The 18,076-nt window shown below is 36.6% G+C and overlaps 2 protein-coding genes across 2 annotated transcripts in view; both read left to right on the top strand.

Annotated features, from left to right (window-relative positions):
- The window catches only part of LOC141437291 (uncharacterized), a 218,060-nt gene that overhangs the window by 20,424 nt on the left and 179,560 nt on the right, over positions 1-18,076 (top strand). The gene's annotated exons all lie outside the window — the stretch shown is intronic.
- On the top strand, positions 1,229-16,974 carry LOC141437093 (uncharacterized). Its single transcript, XM_074100319.1, has 5 exons — positions 1,229-1,608; positions 6,078-6,216; positions 8,478-8,572; positions 16,087-16,231; positions 16,943-16,974. The coding sequence occupies exons 1-5, from the start codon at positions 1,450-1,452 to the stop codon at positions 16,972-16,974; spliced, it is 570 nt and encodes a 189-aa protein (XP_073956420.1). The 5' UTR covers positions 1,229-1,449.

Genomic DNA, 18,076 nt, shown 5'->3' with positions numbered 1-18,076 from the left:
ATACCTATATAAAATGATAAATCCTGACTGACTAACTGACTGACTGAGAAGGCTGAAATTTTGAATAGAAGTTGCCTTTATGATGTAGACAAGTAAGTACGGGCGAATTTATTGAATTGCCCCGGGGATAAAGAGCAAATATAAAGGTTTATTAGAAATTCACTTCAAAACGACTTAATCTCAGTAAAACTATAAGTACCCCATTAGAGGTCAAAATTGATAGATAATAACTTCATTCATTATTCAAAAATATATACAGACAAATACTTATCAATTTGTGCAGATAACTCAATTACCAGTTGTGACAAAAGTTTTATTCAGATAGAAGTTTTCACCATAATTTTGCAGCAGGAAATTTTCAAGGTCGTATTAACCTTTTGTTTGAGTAAGGAAAAGCCTAGCGACCCGGCGTGGCCACAAAAGCAATTGAAAATGTTTAATTGGCTGAACATTTATGGCCATAATGACGTGGATATTATTATTTTTCGACGCATGCTGTCAGCTGATTTGATTGAACTTGAATACGGTATTTGACAACTCCTGATTTTGCCATATCTTAATATTATTATGAAAATATAGATAAACAGATAGTGTTTAGCGAAGAGAAAATTTAAATCGGTTGAAAATTGGATTTAAAGTGATTTTTTGAAAAATCTATACACCTGTCTCTTTCTCAAACGCTTTTCTCTATACAGCAAGTATGGCAGTACTGGCGTGTGACGTCACATGCCAGTATGTCTTTCTCTGTCTAATCTTGAATTTCAAACCTTTATAACTTTGTTATTTGTAAAGGTAGCTTAAAAATTTAATTTCTATTCGATAATAGGCATTGTCTAGTTTTAATTTATAAAACATATACAAATTAGTCAAATACCGTATTAGAAAAGAGAGATGATGAAAGAAGCACGGGAATTGTATTGCCTAAGGGCACCGATATGGCTGTTCCGGCCCTGGAAAAAGCTAGTCTTTCATAATCTTTTAGAATTTAATGACTACGCTCAGTGCGTCACAGATTTACAAAATGACACATACATTTACGAGAATTTAAAAGGGACAATCGTCCACAAAGGGTTCCAATAGACGATAAGGCATTCTATTAAATTTAGATCATTCTATGAACATTTAACCGGTTGGTATTGTCACGGCACTGTTCGAGTGATTCGGTGATCGCGCAATTCATATATCTAATCTCCAATATCCGATTGACATCAGCGTCGTGAAACGAGTGCGGAACGCCTATTATCACCAGATTGGACAGGAATATTGATAAATCCAGTTGTTTATAACGTAATCATAAAACAGCTATTTTGATCAAGTAAATTTGAATAAACACTAATACGTCCTTGCCTCAAACTGAACTAAGAATAACGTGTGATAGATATTGGGTACAGTGAATTATGTACAAGTGTAAGCAAGCGATTTAGTGTTGATTTGTGTGGAACGATCAAAATGTGCGCGAGAGTGCCTGTTCTTAGAGTGTTTGTGTTATCTGGAATTGCCACGTGGTGTCTGGCTTTACAAGACGCATTCCCGACTAGGGCACCCGGGAATACCGGGCTGAGGATAATTCCCGGACACACCCATCCCTACCCGTATCCCGGGTATTATGTGAGTTTTGTCTTATTTAAACAAACGCATTATTGAAAAGTTACAATTGAAGTACTTATACTAAACTATCCTAAAAATATCTTAACTATATATACAATCCCCCAAGTCTTGTCCCTGAGGCAGACTGCCCATAAGGCTGGCTGCATTTCCTCGTTGGATCGTGAGTCCAATACGTTAGGCGAGAAATGCACCAGCCCTATTGTCATTGGTAATATTTTTTTTTTATTCAACCAGAAAGTTTGTGAGCGTCCGAACTCCACGGACCCAAAGTTTCAACAGCAATATTAAAGTTTTAATTAATTGATTACTTACGTTGTTTGGATTAAATCGTACTAAACCGAACAAAGCAAAATATACACCGTTGTAAAATCCATGCGGTGCACGGAAATAGAGTGTTTTTTCAGCCCAAATACTAAGACGTAAACATGGTTGAAGAGTACCTAGTACTTGTTACAGGCTGAAACAACTCATGACCGGAGTTACCTTAAGCTAAAGCTTCAGAAAGAAGACGGTCAATGAAATGACAATGAAATGACAGCCCAACCAGCAAAAAAGTCTTGGATTGCGCACTTTATGAGAGTGGTGGGCTTATAGCACTCTTATAATTGTTTTGGAACATGTTACTGCTCTTATATTAGCCTTAGATAAGCTAGTACAGACTCAAGAACTCTCTATCTTATAACCTAGGCTCATATATGTATATAAGCTCATTTTATAATACTATTATAAGCCTCTTACTCCTACAATAACATTTACGAAGACTCATTGTACTTGAGAATATCTGTTCTTATAGCACCATTCTCTAAGTTTATTTGATTTTATAATGGTCCTGATAAATGCTCTTGTAAGAATGTTAGACTAATATGAGCGTAACATAAGAACGTTATAAGCGTATACTTTTTTGATCTTGTTTAAAGCTATTATAAGATCAATAGCAATAGTTTAGTAAGATATTAGAATGATATTAGTTCATTTGATTTTATAATGGTCCTGATAAATGCTCTTGTAAGATTGTCAGACTAATATCAGCATAACATAAGAACATTATAAGCGTATACTTTTTTGATCTTTTTTTAAAGCTATTATAAGATCAATAGCAATAGTTTAGTAAGATATTAGAATGATATTAGTTCATTTGATTTTATAATGGTCCTGATAAATGCTCTTGTAAGAATGTCAGACTAATATCAGCATAACATAAGAACATTATAAGCGTATACTTTTTTGATCTTGTTTAAAGCTATTATAAGATCAATAGCAATAGTTTAGTAAGATATTAGAATGATATTAGTTCATTTGATTTTATAATGGTCCTGATAAATGCTCTTGTAAGAATGTCAGACTAATATCAGCATAACATAAGAACATTATAAGCGTATACTTTTTTGATCTTGTTTAAAGCTATTATAAGATCAATAGCAATAGTTTAGTAAGATATTAGAATGATATTAGTTCATTTGATTTTATAATGGTTTTGATAAAGGCTTTTGTAAGAATGTCAGACATAACATAAAAACACCAGACGAGTTAGTGTTGAGAAAAATATTGGTGAGGGTTCTGCAGGATTTAATTTCATGCAAGAAGTCGATATAGAGGACAGAGATTCAGTCTGTGACATAGATCATGTCAGTGAAAATTAATCTTCGACCGAGGACGAAACCGATTATGAAAAAGATTTTGCCTTAAAAAGTGATTTACAAAAATGGGCGTTAAACTTTAATGTACCACGTGCAAACGTAAATGGATTGCTATGTATTTTAAACAGAAGATTAAATAATGTTCTACCAAAGGATGCACGAACAACTGCTTCAAACAAACAAAGAGACAGTACACATTAGTGAGTTGTCTCTAGGATAGGAATGTATTGGCATAGTAGCTTAATGAAGTCTGAATGATATTTTGGAACGTTTAATGTGCATTCCAGATATTATTCCGCTTAACATCATAAGCTCACCACGGGAAATTATAAAGAAAGCCTCAGATAGCTTCGCCTTCGATCTTCTTCGACTTTCTTTATATTATTTCCCTATGTGAACAGTTTCCTAATATTTGTTTGATTTTATGGTTTTCATCTTCTTCTCAGCCATTTACATCACCAACGTTGTCACTTAAATAAAAAGTAAAAACTTTTAGTATATTTGTTTTTATAAAGTCGAGTGATCAGGTTAGGATAAAATCAGGTAAAGGTTAAACAGTTCATGTTTTATGTAGGTAAAGCAAGGAACCCTAAATTAATTCAACATGGCCGTACCATTGGTATTCAGAATGCTAATATTAGAGTAAATGATCTTACAATAGTCTAATAGTGCGCTGGAAAAGTGCAACTATAACAATGGCATCATTTTCACTACAATTATAGAAATAAACAAATATACGAGGATAAAAAATACTATTTTAATTGATTATTTGAGTGGGCGCATGAAATTTGAAGCGTAAAACAGGGTCTACTTTACAGTAAATAATATTTCCCAACGTAAATACTTACCGCGCAACATAAAGAACCACCAATGATAACAAACACGTTATTAATATTACTACTATTATTATACTTGCATTCAGTTTGTCACTACTATATTTTATTCTGCCACGCTGCAGTTCACTCACCGAGCATAATGCACGCGGAATGTTTCAAAATTTTGTGTGGTCGTACATAAAATCAAAATAAGCTTGTTTAGGCTCACAAGATTCTAACGTTGGGCCAATATAAGCCTATGCAGGCTTACAAAATACTTACGTAAAAGCGATATTAGCCTAAGGCAGCTTAAATTAGTTTTGTAAAGATTATTGTAAATGCGAACAGTATTCAATAAGACTGATATTAGGACGATGTTAAAATAAATACGCTTATAATTTGTGCCCAAATCCAGGCTTATACGATGATATAAAATCAATATTAGAGTGAAAATTTATAGTCTTGAGATGGTTGTAAGAGGGATTTTGCTGGTTGGGAGATTACGAAATGGCAGCATACAAAAACTGTCATTTGATTGCGGTCGCGAGCGCCAGAAACGTTAGGCAATACAGCCTCTGGTCTCTTAGTTGCCTTTTAAGACACCTACGGGAGGTCCTATTCCAAAAACCGGGCACGGCACGGACTGAAGGTTTTGTACTATTATTAAATCAATGAAAATAAGCAGCATTGAACTAAGAGGCGTGGTTGTTCCAATATATTTTGCATTTGCGTGTTAAAAGGTGTCCATAAATTAGGAAAGACATTAAAGAAGGTCTCGTAATTCCGATTCAGTATTTCGAACGCACAGTAAATCCATACAAATCTATGGACCTACCACACCCGGACAGTAGTTTATCGTTCGAACTTTTCTCTAATTCGGAATTCCGCATGCTGGCCTGTGCCTTCAGAATTGAAATAAACGTCCCTTATTCCGCAAACATTATCTGTAAAGACCTTTTAAAAGGTATCAACTACTCGTAGTACGCAACCACACGCCACAATAGATAAATCTCTCTTCATTATTATCGGTTGCAGTTTACCATAAAAAAGCGTCAGGCCCCTATTCCCCACTGGGCACACTGGGCACGTGCCCAGGGCCCCGCGATGGATTGGGGCCCCCTAGTTCCTATTCCATTACCAAACGATAACCGATAGCTACTCCACTCTCGCCAGAAAATCTAGCTTACCTACCGAATACATGCAGTATGTTGTGCCCAGGGCCTCTAACAGGTGAAAGACGGCCCTGCAAAGCTTCACTAATACATTGAATCTAAAACTCTGACGACAATAATCCCATCCCTTAGGGGAGTTCAGACAAACTAACCCAAACGTCTACTGAAAAATATTCCTGATTCCAAAAAGCTCTCAAGTTGGAAAGAGATCCTCAATATAGAGAAAAAAAAAGGTTGAAGATTATCATGAAGGACTTCATGATAATAGATTTTTCGTAGTAGGCACTCCTAAAAGCCACCTGTTTAACAAAACCCTAAAACCTTTTGTTGCCTTCAGTAAACCCTTTTGAAGCTTAAAAAAGGGTGAAATAATTTCAAGCGACGATGAAAGATTTTTGAGCGGTTAATAAAAAAAGCTAAATGGTTGTTTAATGGCTCAAATGACATAATGTTGGAGAATCGTTGTTTAAAAGGTTCAGTGCCAAAGGTGACAAACGAAACCTTCTTAAGCTAGAGACACCCTTATCCCACGTACGCAACGTATACAATGCATTATGAAATCTGGATCCTGATATTTGTATGCTTAGAAACATAGGTTGCGTATGACAAATATGTTTCTAAGCATATAAATATCATGGTCCAGATTTCATAATGCATTGCATACGTTGCGTACGTGGGATAAGGGTGTCCCTAGCTTTAATTATACTGTCCACACATCCGTCACTAGGTTATTTCTCAAAAAACAGTAAAGATAACTAGACAGCTGAAATTTATACATTAAAACGTGTTTATGAGATTTTTAAACTACATAAGTATTTTTATTCTAAAGTGTGATTCTTCCACAGGAGGATGACCCAGGCCCTCCAGACCCTCTGTATCCGGTGCTGCATGCGGGCCTCCCTCGAGAGCTGGCCGCGGAGCCCCGGCCCCTCCCGGCCTCCGACCACGAGCTGATGTTCAACGTCTCGTGGCTACCTTCTTCAGGTAACCCTATCACTAACAGCATCATCTCGTATAATAATATAGTAATAAATGCCCGGGCATTATGAAAAATGACCAATATGAGATAGCAATTTGATAAAAACTATTCAATTAATTAAATTGGCCGGGCATTATACATAATGTATATTCCCTATTGGGCAGAGTAATAAAAATACAATCATGTTTCATTAGGATTATTTTTAGGTAAAGTTTATTCGCTTTATAGATTCATTAGGTACTTACCTATGAAATTCAATATCTATCGAAATCTGTAAAGTAAGTTAATCTACTTATAATGGTAGAATTCCACAGAACAATAAAAAAGAGACTCGCTTCGCTCGCTGGCTCGGGTCGTGCTTGTTTTGGTCACAATTGAACCTAACACGCCCCTCCTCGCTACGCTCGTCGTCGCACCTACGCTTTCAGATTCAATGAATCATATATGTACTTCGGTTGCCAAAAAATCATTTGTTATCAAATTGCCCAGCGATCACGCAGTAATATTAAATAAAATAAAATAAAACAAGTAAAAAAAACTAAGAAAGTAAAATAAAAAAACGCATTCAAATTGGTTCACCCTTTTAAGAGCTACGGTGCCACAGACAGACACACACAGCGGTCAAACTTATAAGACCCCTCTTTTTGCGGCGGGGGTTAAAAATCACAGCCTGAGCTCGATTCGAGACCGTCAGAACCGTTGTCACGATTAAATGTTTTCTTTATTTCTTTTCTTTTATTATACAGTCGCCATCAGATATTTCGGAGTGGCCAAGATGGTCAAAAATATCTGCTCATGCACTCTATTGTTAAGGTACTAGAGTTCATGTTTAGATATTTTTGATCACCTTGGCCGCTCCGAAATATTTGATGGCGACTGTACCATCTTCTAATTGAGAGGCAATTGATAAAACCATGTGGGAAAGTTTGTGAATGAGTGTTTGTTTGTTACTCTTACAATCTGTCAATAGCCGCGCGCAAAATTCAGAGCCTACGTAACCAATCACGAGCGCGACGCGAATGTCATACGTACTTACATCACGATACTAATGCCATCTAGCGATATTTCGGATGTCGAAAAACCGTCATTGCTGCAAAAATTCATTATTTAACAATTATCTAAAGTAGTATTTAGTTACATAGGTACTAAGCCGCCAAAATGAACATACTCGTATAACTTTTTAGTACGATAAAAATTTCACGTTTTTAGCTCAAAACACAGTGGTCTTTTCTAAAATGAGACATAATTTCGTAGTCTTTGCGCACATAATGCGGCCTAAATATCTATCAGCCCCGTTCTATCATATTCAAACTTCATTTTCATATAAAATACATCAAAACACATTAAATCAACCCATCGTCTAAAACCACATTCAATTGTTTTTCATAGGTACGCGCTCTGTACCTTTACGCAAGATGAAACGGCTGGGTTTGTTTTGGCGTATGTTTCTAAATTTACACATTAGAATCTGTCTTTTATCTGTTCAAAATAATAAATCACTATTTACGTACCGCTTGAAGGCTGCAAAATGATTATTTGGGTTATGGATGATATTGGGATGTTATCGTAGTGTTGATAGACTAATCGTTGATCGGAGTAGACGATATTTAATGTGAATTATTGGGCGGGCGAGCTATTGGTGGTTACATATTTGAATATCGAAAATTAAAATATCGACTGTATCGAAATATCGAAAATATATTTATCTACAAACGTGACATCGAAAGATATAAATATCGAAGAACATACAGCGTATCGAATATCCTATGTATGAACTATCACGTGACGGGGTCGACGGAGCTCCGCTTCGCGGAACTCCTATTCCGCTCAGACGAGGCGCTTCGCGCCTTGACGCAATACTAACATAACCTAACCTATCGAACATGAATTACCCAAAATATTTGGTTCGGTTAGGTTAGAACTATGCCCACTAGATTATGTAAAATAAACGCTTTTAAGAGAAAGGAACAATAAATAAAGCAGATTTGTATGTGCGATATTTTAATTTTCGACATTCAAATATGTTTACATTTACAACTTAGATAACCAGGGGGTAATCTAAGATTGAAATGTCGATTGATTAAATTAAAATATCGACTGAGTAAAAATATCGATAGCCAATATACTGGTTACTCTTGGTTACTGTCATATAAAAATTGTTTTAGCCATCATAACACCCAGTAGATTATACTTACCCCTCCCATTTTATTCAATGAATTTGGCTGGAAACGACAAATCGTAAGCTTATTATACGTTTATGTTGCAGGTCCTCCAGCTAGAGACTACTCCCTGGAAGTCCACAGCGACACCGACACAGTGGACTGCAGAATGACCATGTGTTATGAATACAACATTCCTGGGGTAAGCAGTTCCTTGTCTTCATTAAGGGATGCTTGCATGCTTTGTTCCACCAAGATAAATATTAACTATAAGATAAATACCAATACTCGTATTATCTAAGTATAATATTTTAACACAAACTCGCTTCGTTCGCTTCGCTTGGCTTGCGCGTTGTGGTCCCATTTGTGCATCAACACTCCTGATCGCTTCGGTGGCCGTCGCACCTAATTTTCCGGAACCTAAATTCTAAATTGACAGTAAAAGTGACCAATTACATTACCAAAATCTTTTACAAGTTGTAAATATTTGGCCTCTTCCAGTAATGGTTCCCGAATAACCGCAGATATGTACACTCGAACCAATGAGGGCTATCGCGTATGAATTCGCCACTAGAGGCACTAGTGTAGCGTGAGGTCTACGAAATGTCAAATCTCATAGTTTTTGGGTGAGCTACGCGGGTTTATTTATAATTAGAATAATTTTGTGAATATTTTGCAATACTTATCTGAAATTTATTATGGCAAATATGCGTTCCGGGGCAATGAATGTCTGTGTTTTGAGACTGTTTTGTCTTTCGGAAATCTTTGTCCTCTCTTTTTTCCGAACAAAACGGGGACTATGCATGCAACACTGTGGCATGCTCGATATTTTTATGCTACGGTTTTAAGGTGTGTAAAATATGATTTTAATCTAAACTTTGTTTTCACGCCTGTAATAACAGACTTTGAAAGCCATACTTCAAAACCTCACGCAACAGTGCGCCATCTAGTGAGACAAAAAACGATAGCCCTCATTGAATCGTGATCCATTGTGGAACCTTTTGTCATAGTGATAACCTGTGAGAACCTTTTACGGTGGGTCGGGAATCGAATGGTGCGACTATCTACAACGAGAAAGGGTTCATGTCAAAAGTGTATCAAGTTCATATGAGTTCAATTTAAGAGATAAAAAAATTAATCAAAACCACGTCTTTATTCAGAATTGCAAGACAATACTGGGAGTAATAGAATTAGAATTAGAATTAGAATCGTTTATTGCAAGTCACATTACAATTTAAAGGTGGAAATATAATATAATTAAGTAGTACACATGTGACACCCTGCAAGGGCATGGCAACATAACCTAACATAACATAAATTTATATTCTAGGACTAGGGCTTCATATTATTATTATACAAATTCTAAACGCCTCTAAGCATTTCGTATAACACTATATAGCTGAATTATTCATTTCATGTCAATATTTGGTTAAATTACACACTTCATAAGACAATTAACTAAGAATAATCTTCATTAAAAAACTCGTTCAAGCTATAGTAACACTTGTTCACTAGGAATATTTTTAATTGCTTAATAAATAAATTATATCTCTCCAGGTTCCTCAAGGAATTCGGTAGGTGATTGTACATTTTGATGGTCATGTGATGAGGGCTACAGGACACAAGTTTTAATGTAGTAGATGGTATTTTAAGCTTATTAAGGTTTCGATTGTTTCGCTTATTATTTGTTAATTCAGAATACATGTCCATATTTTTCCTGATAAATTTGCACGACTCTAATATATACATGGAGGTAAGAGTAAGTATCTGATGCTTTACAAAATAGGGCCGGCAAGAATCCATTTGATCAATATTCACCAATATCCTGATGCATTTTTTTTGAAGTATAAAAATTTTGTCTACATCAACACAGTTGCCCCACAACACAAGACCATATGATAGCCTTGAATAGGCATATGCATAATACGCTGTAAGGGCTGTTTTAAAATCCGTAGCGCGTTTAAGGTGTTTAAGAGCATAGATAAAAGAAGATAACTTTTTTGATATTCTTTGAATATGCGACTTCCAATTCATACCAGTGTCAAGATCCATTCCCAACAAAGTCGCTGTACTCACATGTTCAAGTTTTGTATTATGATATTCGAAACTTATAGGCAGTGCAAGTCTTTGCCGAGGTTTAAATTGAATAATTTTTGTTTTACTAAGGTTGAGCTCTAAATTGTGATCTCCCAACCAATTAGCAATTAAGTCGAGAATGGTTTTTAATTTATTTTCAACTTCACCAATGTCATGACACGAACACAGCACAGAAATATCGTCTGCGAAGAGCGTGCAATGCTCTGTCAACACATCTGGAAGATCATTAACGTATATCAGAAACAGTAAGCATCCCAATATGCTACCTTGGGGTATTGAGCCTGTGACAGGGACTCGATCAGATCTGATATGTTGAACTATTCGCCTGTCAAAGTCTGAATTTTTAATGTCTACATATTGGAATCGATTCGTAAAATACGACTTGAACCATTTCAGGGCAGTGCCTCTAATACCTGTATTATACAGCTTATCTAACAAAATTTCGTAATTTACTTTATCATATGCTTTACTCAAGTCGAGTAAGAGGCCAATAGCATATTTTTTGTTATTTATTGCGCTGAGAATCTGTTGAACATATTTATAGAGCGCCAGAGTTGTAGAGCGATTCTTCCTAAAGCCATATTGATTTTCGTTGAGAATTTTGAATTTTTCATAGAAAGGATAAAGACGTTTTATCATTGCGGTCTCATATATTTTTGCCGACGTTGGTTGTAGGGCTATAGGCCGGTAGGTATTTACATCTGTGATATCTCCCTTTTTATGTATCGGTTTTACAATGGATATCTTTAACGCGTCGGGGAAAATGCCTTCCGAAAATGATTGATTAATCAGCTTAGTATAGGGAATTGTTAGGATCTCAGCACAACATTTTATTAAAACGGGCGGCACTTCGTCAATACCAAAGGATGATTTATTTTTAAGATTCTTAAGTATTTTAAATATTTCTTTTGGTTCTACTGGACTTAGAAAGAAAGAATTTTTAACTCTATTTACTAATGGCGCCCTAGTTACAGGTGTCGAGAGCGAATTTCCGATAGAGGAGAAAAAAATATTAAATGTATTAGCCACCTGTTTAGGATCTTTTAGTAAAACATTAGACGATTTGATTTGCAAATTATTTTTATTTGCTTGTGTATTTTTATTCGTTTCCTTATTTATTATTTGCCACATTGATTTAGTTTTATTGTCTGAATTTTCAAATTTTCGTTTATTATTAAGTTTTTTTGAAGTATAAATTGCTTTTTTTAGTGTTTTACAGTATTTTTTGTAATGGGTTCGTAGAGTTTTATCTCGCGACTGTGATACTAATAGCTTTAAGTGTCTTTTATTACGGCATGATATTCTTAATCCTGGTGTTAGTTTAGATTTTTCAGGTTTTATTTTAAGGGTTTTCTTTGGTATGCATTTATCCAAAACTTTCCCCAGAGTATTGTTGAATATATTATAATTATCATTTACGCTATTATTTAATGTGATTATACTACTCCAGTCTACGGTTTCCAGTTCAGTCTTAAATAAATGCATATTCCGCTTATTATATACTCTTTTACAGATTCTCCAAGTTTGTAAAGTTGATGTAATACCGGGTATCTCAATCAAAACACCTTTATGATCTGAAAAACCGAGTTCCCGTATCTCAAGTTTAGAATCCAGATATTTAAAATTGGTGAATACTAAGTCAATACATGTAGAACTACCAGAATGTGTGACACGCGTAGGTCCATTTACTCTTTGGTGAAAATTGTATGCAAGCATGACATTGGTCAATCTTGATTTTTCGTTATTAATTGTAAGGAAATCTATATTAAAGTCACCTCCAATGATAATACTTTTATGGTTGTCTTTTATCGAAATTAATTTTAATAGTTTATTTAAGGATAAGTAGAAAGTTTCGATTTCTCTTTTACTATTTGGGAAATATATGTTTATAATTAATAGGTTCAATTTTGGTACTTCCAAGGCACATATTTCGAATATCATCTGTATAGATAAGGATGTGATATCAGATCGCTCGCGGGTTTGCAGTGAGTTTTTTGCTAATATTAAAACGCCGCCTCCCTCACGTCCCTCTCGGCAGAAAAATGAACCTATATTAAAGTTAATAATGGTTAGCAGATCTTTCTTTTCTTTGTTTAACCATGATTCAGAAATACATATTATATGTATATTTAAGTTCTCCTCCACGAACTCTTGCAAGAGGTGGGTCTTATTCCATATACTTTGCATGTTTTGGTAAAGAATAATGATACCACGCCCTTCCACTACGCGCGCCATTTTTTTGTCTTTGAACTCCTCTAAACACAATTCAAGTGAATCCGTTTTGCCCAATGGTCCACATATGATTTGATTAGATACAGTGACATTATTGACAAAAAAAATCACTGTTACCACTCCGCCGTTCCATGTGTGGCTGTTCCTTTGCAATTTGACGCTCCACCAATTGTTGTGCAACTTTTGCTTCTTCTGTTACATAGTAATTATATAGATATGTACAAATATTATAACGTAAGTTTTCTATTATATTTTTCATACCAAAGTTGTTCACTCTACCAGAGATTCCCGAAAACATGCCAAGAGTAAGATTTACATTAGGGTCATATACAAAGAAATTTTTCCTATGATTTTTCAAGTCATTGAACAATAGATTATTAAACCTATCCACTCTAGCGTTGTAAAGTATTCTTCCAGAAATAAAAGTAGGACACGTTATAATTAAGTTAGTAAATAAAATATCCTTTACAGAGTGACGAATGTATTGCACCAATGTGTTCAAGTCCTGTGAATAGTTGAAATCTTCTTCACCAACAAAAATCACGCAGTAGTCTTTCTTAGTCATGCCTTCAATCTTATTCTGTAAATTATTCAGCAGATCCCCAACTCCAGCCCTGGGTATTATGTGGTGACAAAAGGAATAGCCTTGAAAGAAATCGTTATCGGTTATTAATTTAGTTATCTTGTTTTTATTATTACCACTCAGTAAAAACAATTTACACTCGGTTGGTTGCTCTTCTCTGGTCTCTTCCGATGTCGTTATTTCTTGAAATTGCGCTGAGTCCTCTTCGCCGATTGTGGAGGGTGGTTTTGTATTAATTTGTTTGACTGACGTCCGCGCGTTTAGGCAGGATGAGCCTTTTGGAGTAATTTTACAAGTTGAGAGCTTTTCACATTGCTTTTTTTTAGGCGTACTCATGGGTGAAATTGGTGCTGTTTCCTGAAGCATATTTCTATAAAGGTCACACTTCTTGCGAGTCTCACTTAAAGCTTCCTGTAGTTTATAATTTTCTCCGAGAAGTTTTTGAATTTCCGCATCCGCCCCCTGTAGGTCACTTTTCAAGTGTTTTACTTGCTCTTTTAATTCTTCTATTATAAAATTTTGCGCTTGTGAGTGAAGGTTCGGTAAACTATGTGTGCTGTTGTCTGTCGAAGTTTCGATTGTCTGCTCATTTACATTTATATATAGGTCGGGGCAACTTCTGTTTAGCGTACTCTCAAGCAAGTTAGAGTTATCGGAGCTATCATCATCGGTTAATGAGTCAAAAGAATTTTGAACAGACACTTCAAATTTTCTAACAGTATTATTTTCAGCAGAACCATTATTGTTATTTTTTTTTAGTTTAGATTTGGCAACTTCTTGTTTTGGTATTTTTGTAGTTCTGGTTGCTTCTTTTTTTACTATATTTTTTGCTGTGATTTCCGTACGTGTTATTTTTTTCTGCAAGTTTTGTTCTTCAAGGCATTTTTTGCATTTCCAAGTCTCTTTGCGCTCTTTGTCCATCAAATTGAAGATTTTTTCTTTATTAGCGCACGACAAATCGTATGTAAGTTGACATATACTGCATACCAGATAACGCTTACTTGAAATCTTCTTCTTACACACTGTACAGTTTGTTAATGGTGCCATGTTTTGTGTAATTTAATGTTTTCAATAAATTATGATGAATATTTTACTATTATTGTTTTCATTTCCAGTTCTATCATAATATCATATCGTTATAAATTGAATTGAATTTTGAGGGTAGGTGAATAATAGTAAGCATCCGTGTTGTATTTGTGTCTTGATTTAAACAGTTTTTAGATGTTTATTTTTATGGATAACACTATCACAAGGTCACATTATTGTAATCTACACTTTGTTAGCATTTTTAAAGAGAAATCAGCAAAAGTGACTAAAACTTAAAATATTCTTAAAGAGCACTATTAAACTTTGGTGATTTCTTAACTAAGATTGTCTCTAACTAAGGTTGTCTGAATATACTCTGTATGATTAAAGTCTGTCTCTCTGACGGTCTTAGAATTTAACAAAGCTTTGCAAAAAACCAAGTAAGTATGAATATTATTATCTCCTAATGTTTTCATATAACGATGATAAAATTCATGTAATATATGCGATTCACAGTTTGATTTCGCATTCAATATGTTGGTATTTTTAGGGTTTCGTACAAAGATGGCTGTACCTTATTAATGGCGCTTCACAGTCCATCTGTTTGTCACAGGGCTGTATCTCAAGAACTATATCTAATCATATAGGTACAAAACTAAAGTACAATATACTACAGTGAAATATAAAAAATAAAATTAAGGTCCCAAAAACCAATATAAAATTACCTGACAATGCGTACATTTTACTTAGAAACGGGGCTCTGCTACTTAACATTTTTTATAATACGGCTGTTTATGGCCGTTTCTATTTTGACAAACCTACAAATTTGTACCAGTTGGTGTAATCCGATTCGCACTATGGCCTATTTTTTCAGATGTCGACAAATTGAATTATAAATATGAATAAATTAGATTTTATGAAACATTTTAAGATTCCCAGCGGCAAATATACATACTGCTGGGTTTTTGTCTTTACTTTACTTATTTAGGTGTACAAATTTTTTGTGTGTTACATTATTTAATTGAAACTAAACAATACATTTCTGTTAAAAAAATATTAATAAAAGTTTTTCTCAAAAATGACCGTGAAAGTTTACATTATTCCTCACATATCAGAAAGCTAAGTGCATATCTAGTTTATGGTCAGCGAGAAATTAAAAAGTTAAAAAGATTGCTGGCGCGCTAGCTCACAATAACTTATTATTGTCGAGTCTGAAACTTAAAAAAAGTGAAAACGGCCATGGAAATGTTGGCACAAGTCGTATACAGCCAACTATATGGCTGCTATCAGTTATTTTGTTGGAACTCCAGACTTTTTTTAATGGATCTGAAACAGCTTGTGGTGTTTTCAGTTAAAAAATACACCTGCTGTTTTTTTTAATGCAAAAAAGGCGGGAAAGCATGAAAAATTTTATTGGAATAAAATTAAATGTCATAATATATTTTGTTGAGAAAAGGTTTATTCTAATTTAGTTTTTTTTTCCTTCAACATTTTTGAGAAATGCTTTATTAGTCTCGGCTGGAATAGCAATCTTCGTATTAGTTAAACGGACTCGCAAGCTCGTCAGTTGAATTCTCATACTCAGCCAGCAATTGCCTACTTCCAGGCCACGACAATAATCTGCTATTTTTGCTGTCTGCACTTTTTATGACTTTACTTCCATTATTATTATTAACTTACATAATGTAAAACAAATTCCAATTTCATTGATATGGTCCTCCGCGAAGTAACGCCTAATTTAATTAATTTTCTAGTAATAGGTATTTTGTCGTCCTCAGAGCGCCACCTGGTGGTCAATCCCTGCGCACGCGAGCCCCGTAACGGAGACCTGCGCAGTGCGGCCGGGCTGCGCGTACCGCGTACGGCTCGTCGCGCACCCATGGGACGGCCACACCGCCGCAACACTGCGCACGCAGCTAGCTGGTGAGTGTCGTTCTGACCCGCGACCCGGAGGGGACAGACCTACGCGGTGCAGCTAGTCGGAAGCCTGCGGAACGGCCGCTCTGTCACCACCTTACCTTACGCATGAGGATAGCCGGTAAGCGTCGTTCCGACCCGGTTCATAGACTTGCGTGGTGCGGCCGGGCTGCGCGTATCGTGTACGGCTCGTCGCGCACCCTTGGGACGGGCATACCGCCGCCACTCTGCGCATGCAGCTAGCTGGTGAGTGTCTTTCTGATCTGACCCGCGACTCGCAGTTGATAGACCTGCGCGGTGCGGCTAGTCGCATAACTGCGGAACGGCCGCTCTGTCACCACCTTACGCATGAAGATAGCCGGTAAGCGTCCGGCCGGGCTGCGCGTATCGTGTACGGCTCGTCGCGCACCCGTGGGACGGGCACACCGCCGCCACTCTACGCATACAGCTAGCTGTACCACTACCATGATTTTACCAGTGACCGTACTCGATAGCGACGGCGTAAATTATTTGACACTGACATTGCTCAGATAATTAGTTCGTTGAAGTGGCGTTGGGCTGGCCACGTCTGTCGCAAGACCGATGCTCCGCTCCGCTCCACCGGGAGCAGACGAGTCCTCGAATAGAGACCACGGACGGGAAAACGTAGTGTAGGGCGTCCTGAGGCACGGTGGACGGATGAGTTTGCGCATGTTGTGTTTGTGTTGTTGACGCCAGGAGTGAGGCAGCGCGCCGTGAAACAGATATAAATTTTAAGAATACCAACTCGCGTCGCGTATCGGCACTACACAATCCTCTTAAGAGGATCGCTGGCGGCGGATGGATGCGAGGGCTGAAGACTTTTCCCGAAGTTACGAAAACTGCATTAATCCGTTGCGTATACCTAACATAGTTTAATAGTAGATTGATAACCAAGGGTGGAAAGCGACCCAACTCACCCGAGATATTTCTGGCGCTGGAACGAAGTGAGATTGCCAATAGTTCGAGGGGAAATGGATAATTTCACCCGAGTTAGACACTCTTCTTTTCATTTCGACTGTGAGGAAAGTAAAATACTACAAAAAAAATTAGAATAATAACAAATTGAATTTTATATCCAACCTCCAACGGTACCTTTTCGACTGGCCACTTGCCACGGCCGACTATAAAAAAAACCCTAGAGATGAAAATTGAAAATTAAACTTTCCGAACAGGAGCCATGAAAATGATCTAACCTTACATTACATAGAATACATACAGATGGCAGAAAGCAACTTTAGTATATAGATTCCCTATAAAAAGACGAGATCGTTTTTTTCTTAAAGCTAGAAACTATTCTTTTCAAATTTCAACGAATCAAATTCCTTTTTCCCTCGGACGATGTTTGAGTATCTACAACAGATTCCAAGTCTAGACAGTATTAGCTTGCAAGCGTTCAAATATCTAGAATATAAACAAACTGAATGTATTTGAAATTACTAAGTACAGATAGATCATCGCGATGCATTAGAAATAATCGGTAGATCTGAGCTGCATAAACAAAATATAAGAACTAGTGCTGCACTCTGTGTGTAAATTAAACGTCACAGCTCATTAGAGCCACCCGGCACCCGACCAGCACCACCTAGAATTTCGACGTCCACTCGTTGTCGACAGCTGGTCCACGGGTGGACGCCGCGTTGACAACGGTGGACCTCGCTTGGTCCACGAAATTCCTAGTAGTCACTATGACGGCAAGCAGCGGGCTGTCACCGAGTGGTCCACTCGCCGTCCGCGCGTGGCAACCGCGAGCGAGGCGATCCGGTGACGCTACGGAGTTCACATAGTGAGCGCATACCCATACAAATCCATATTATGAAGAATACTAACCGC

Source organism: Choristoneura fumiferana, chromosome 17, assembly GCF_025370935.1.
Source record: "Choristoneura fumiferana chromosome 17, NRCan_CFum_1, whole genome shotgun sequence".
In the NCBI taxonomy this organism is placed as follows: Eukaryota; Metazoa; Arthropoda; class Insecta; order Lepidoptera; family Tortricidae; genus Choristoneura; species Choristoneura fumiferana.
This window is presented reverse-complemented; position numbering and strand designations above follow the sequence as displayed.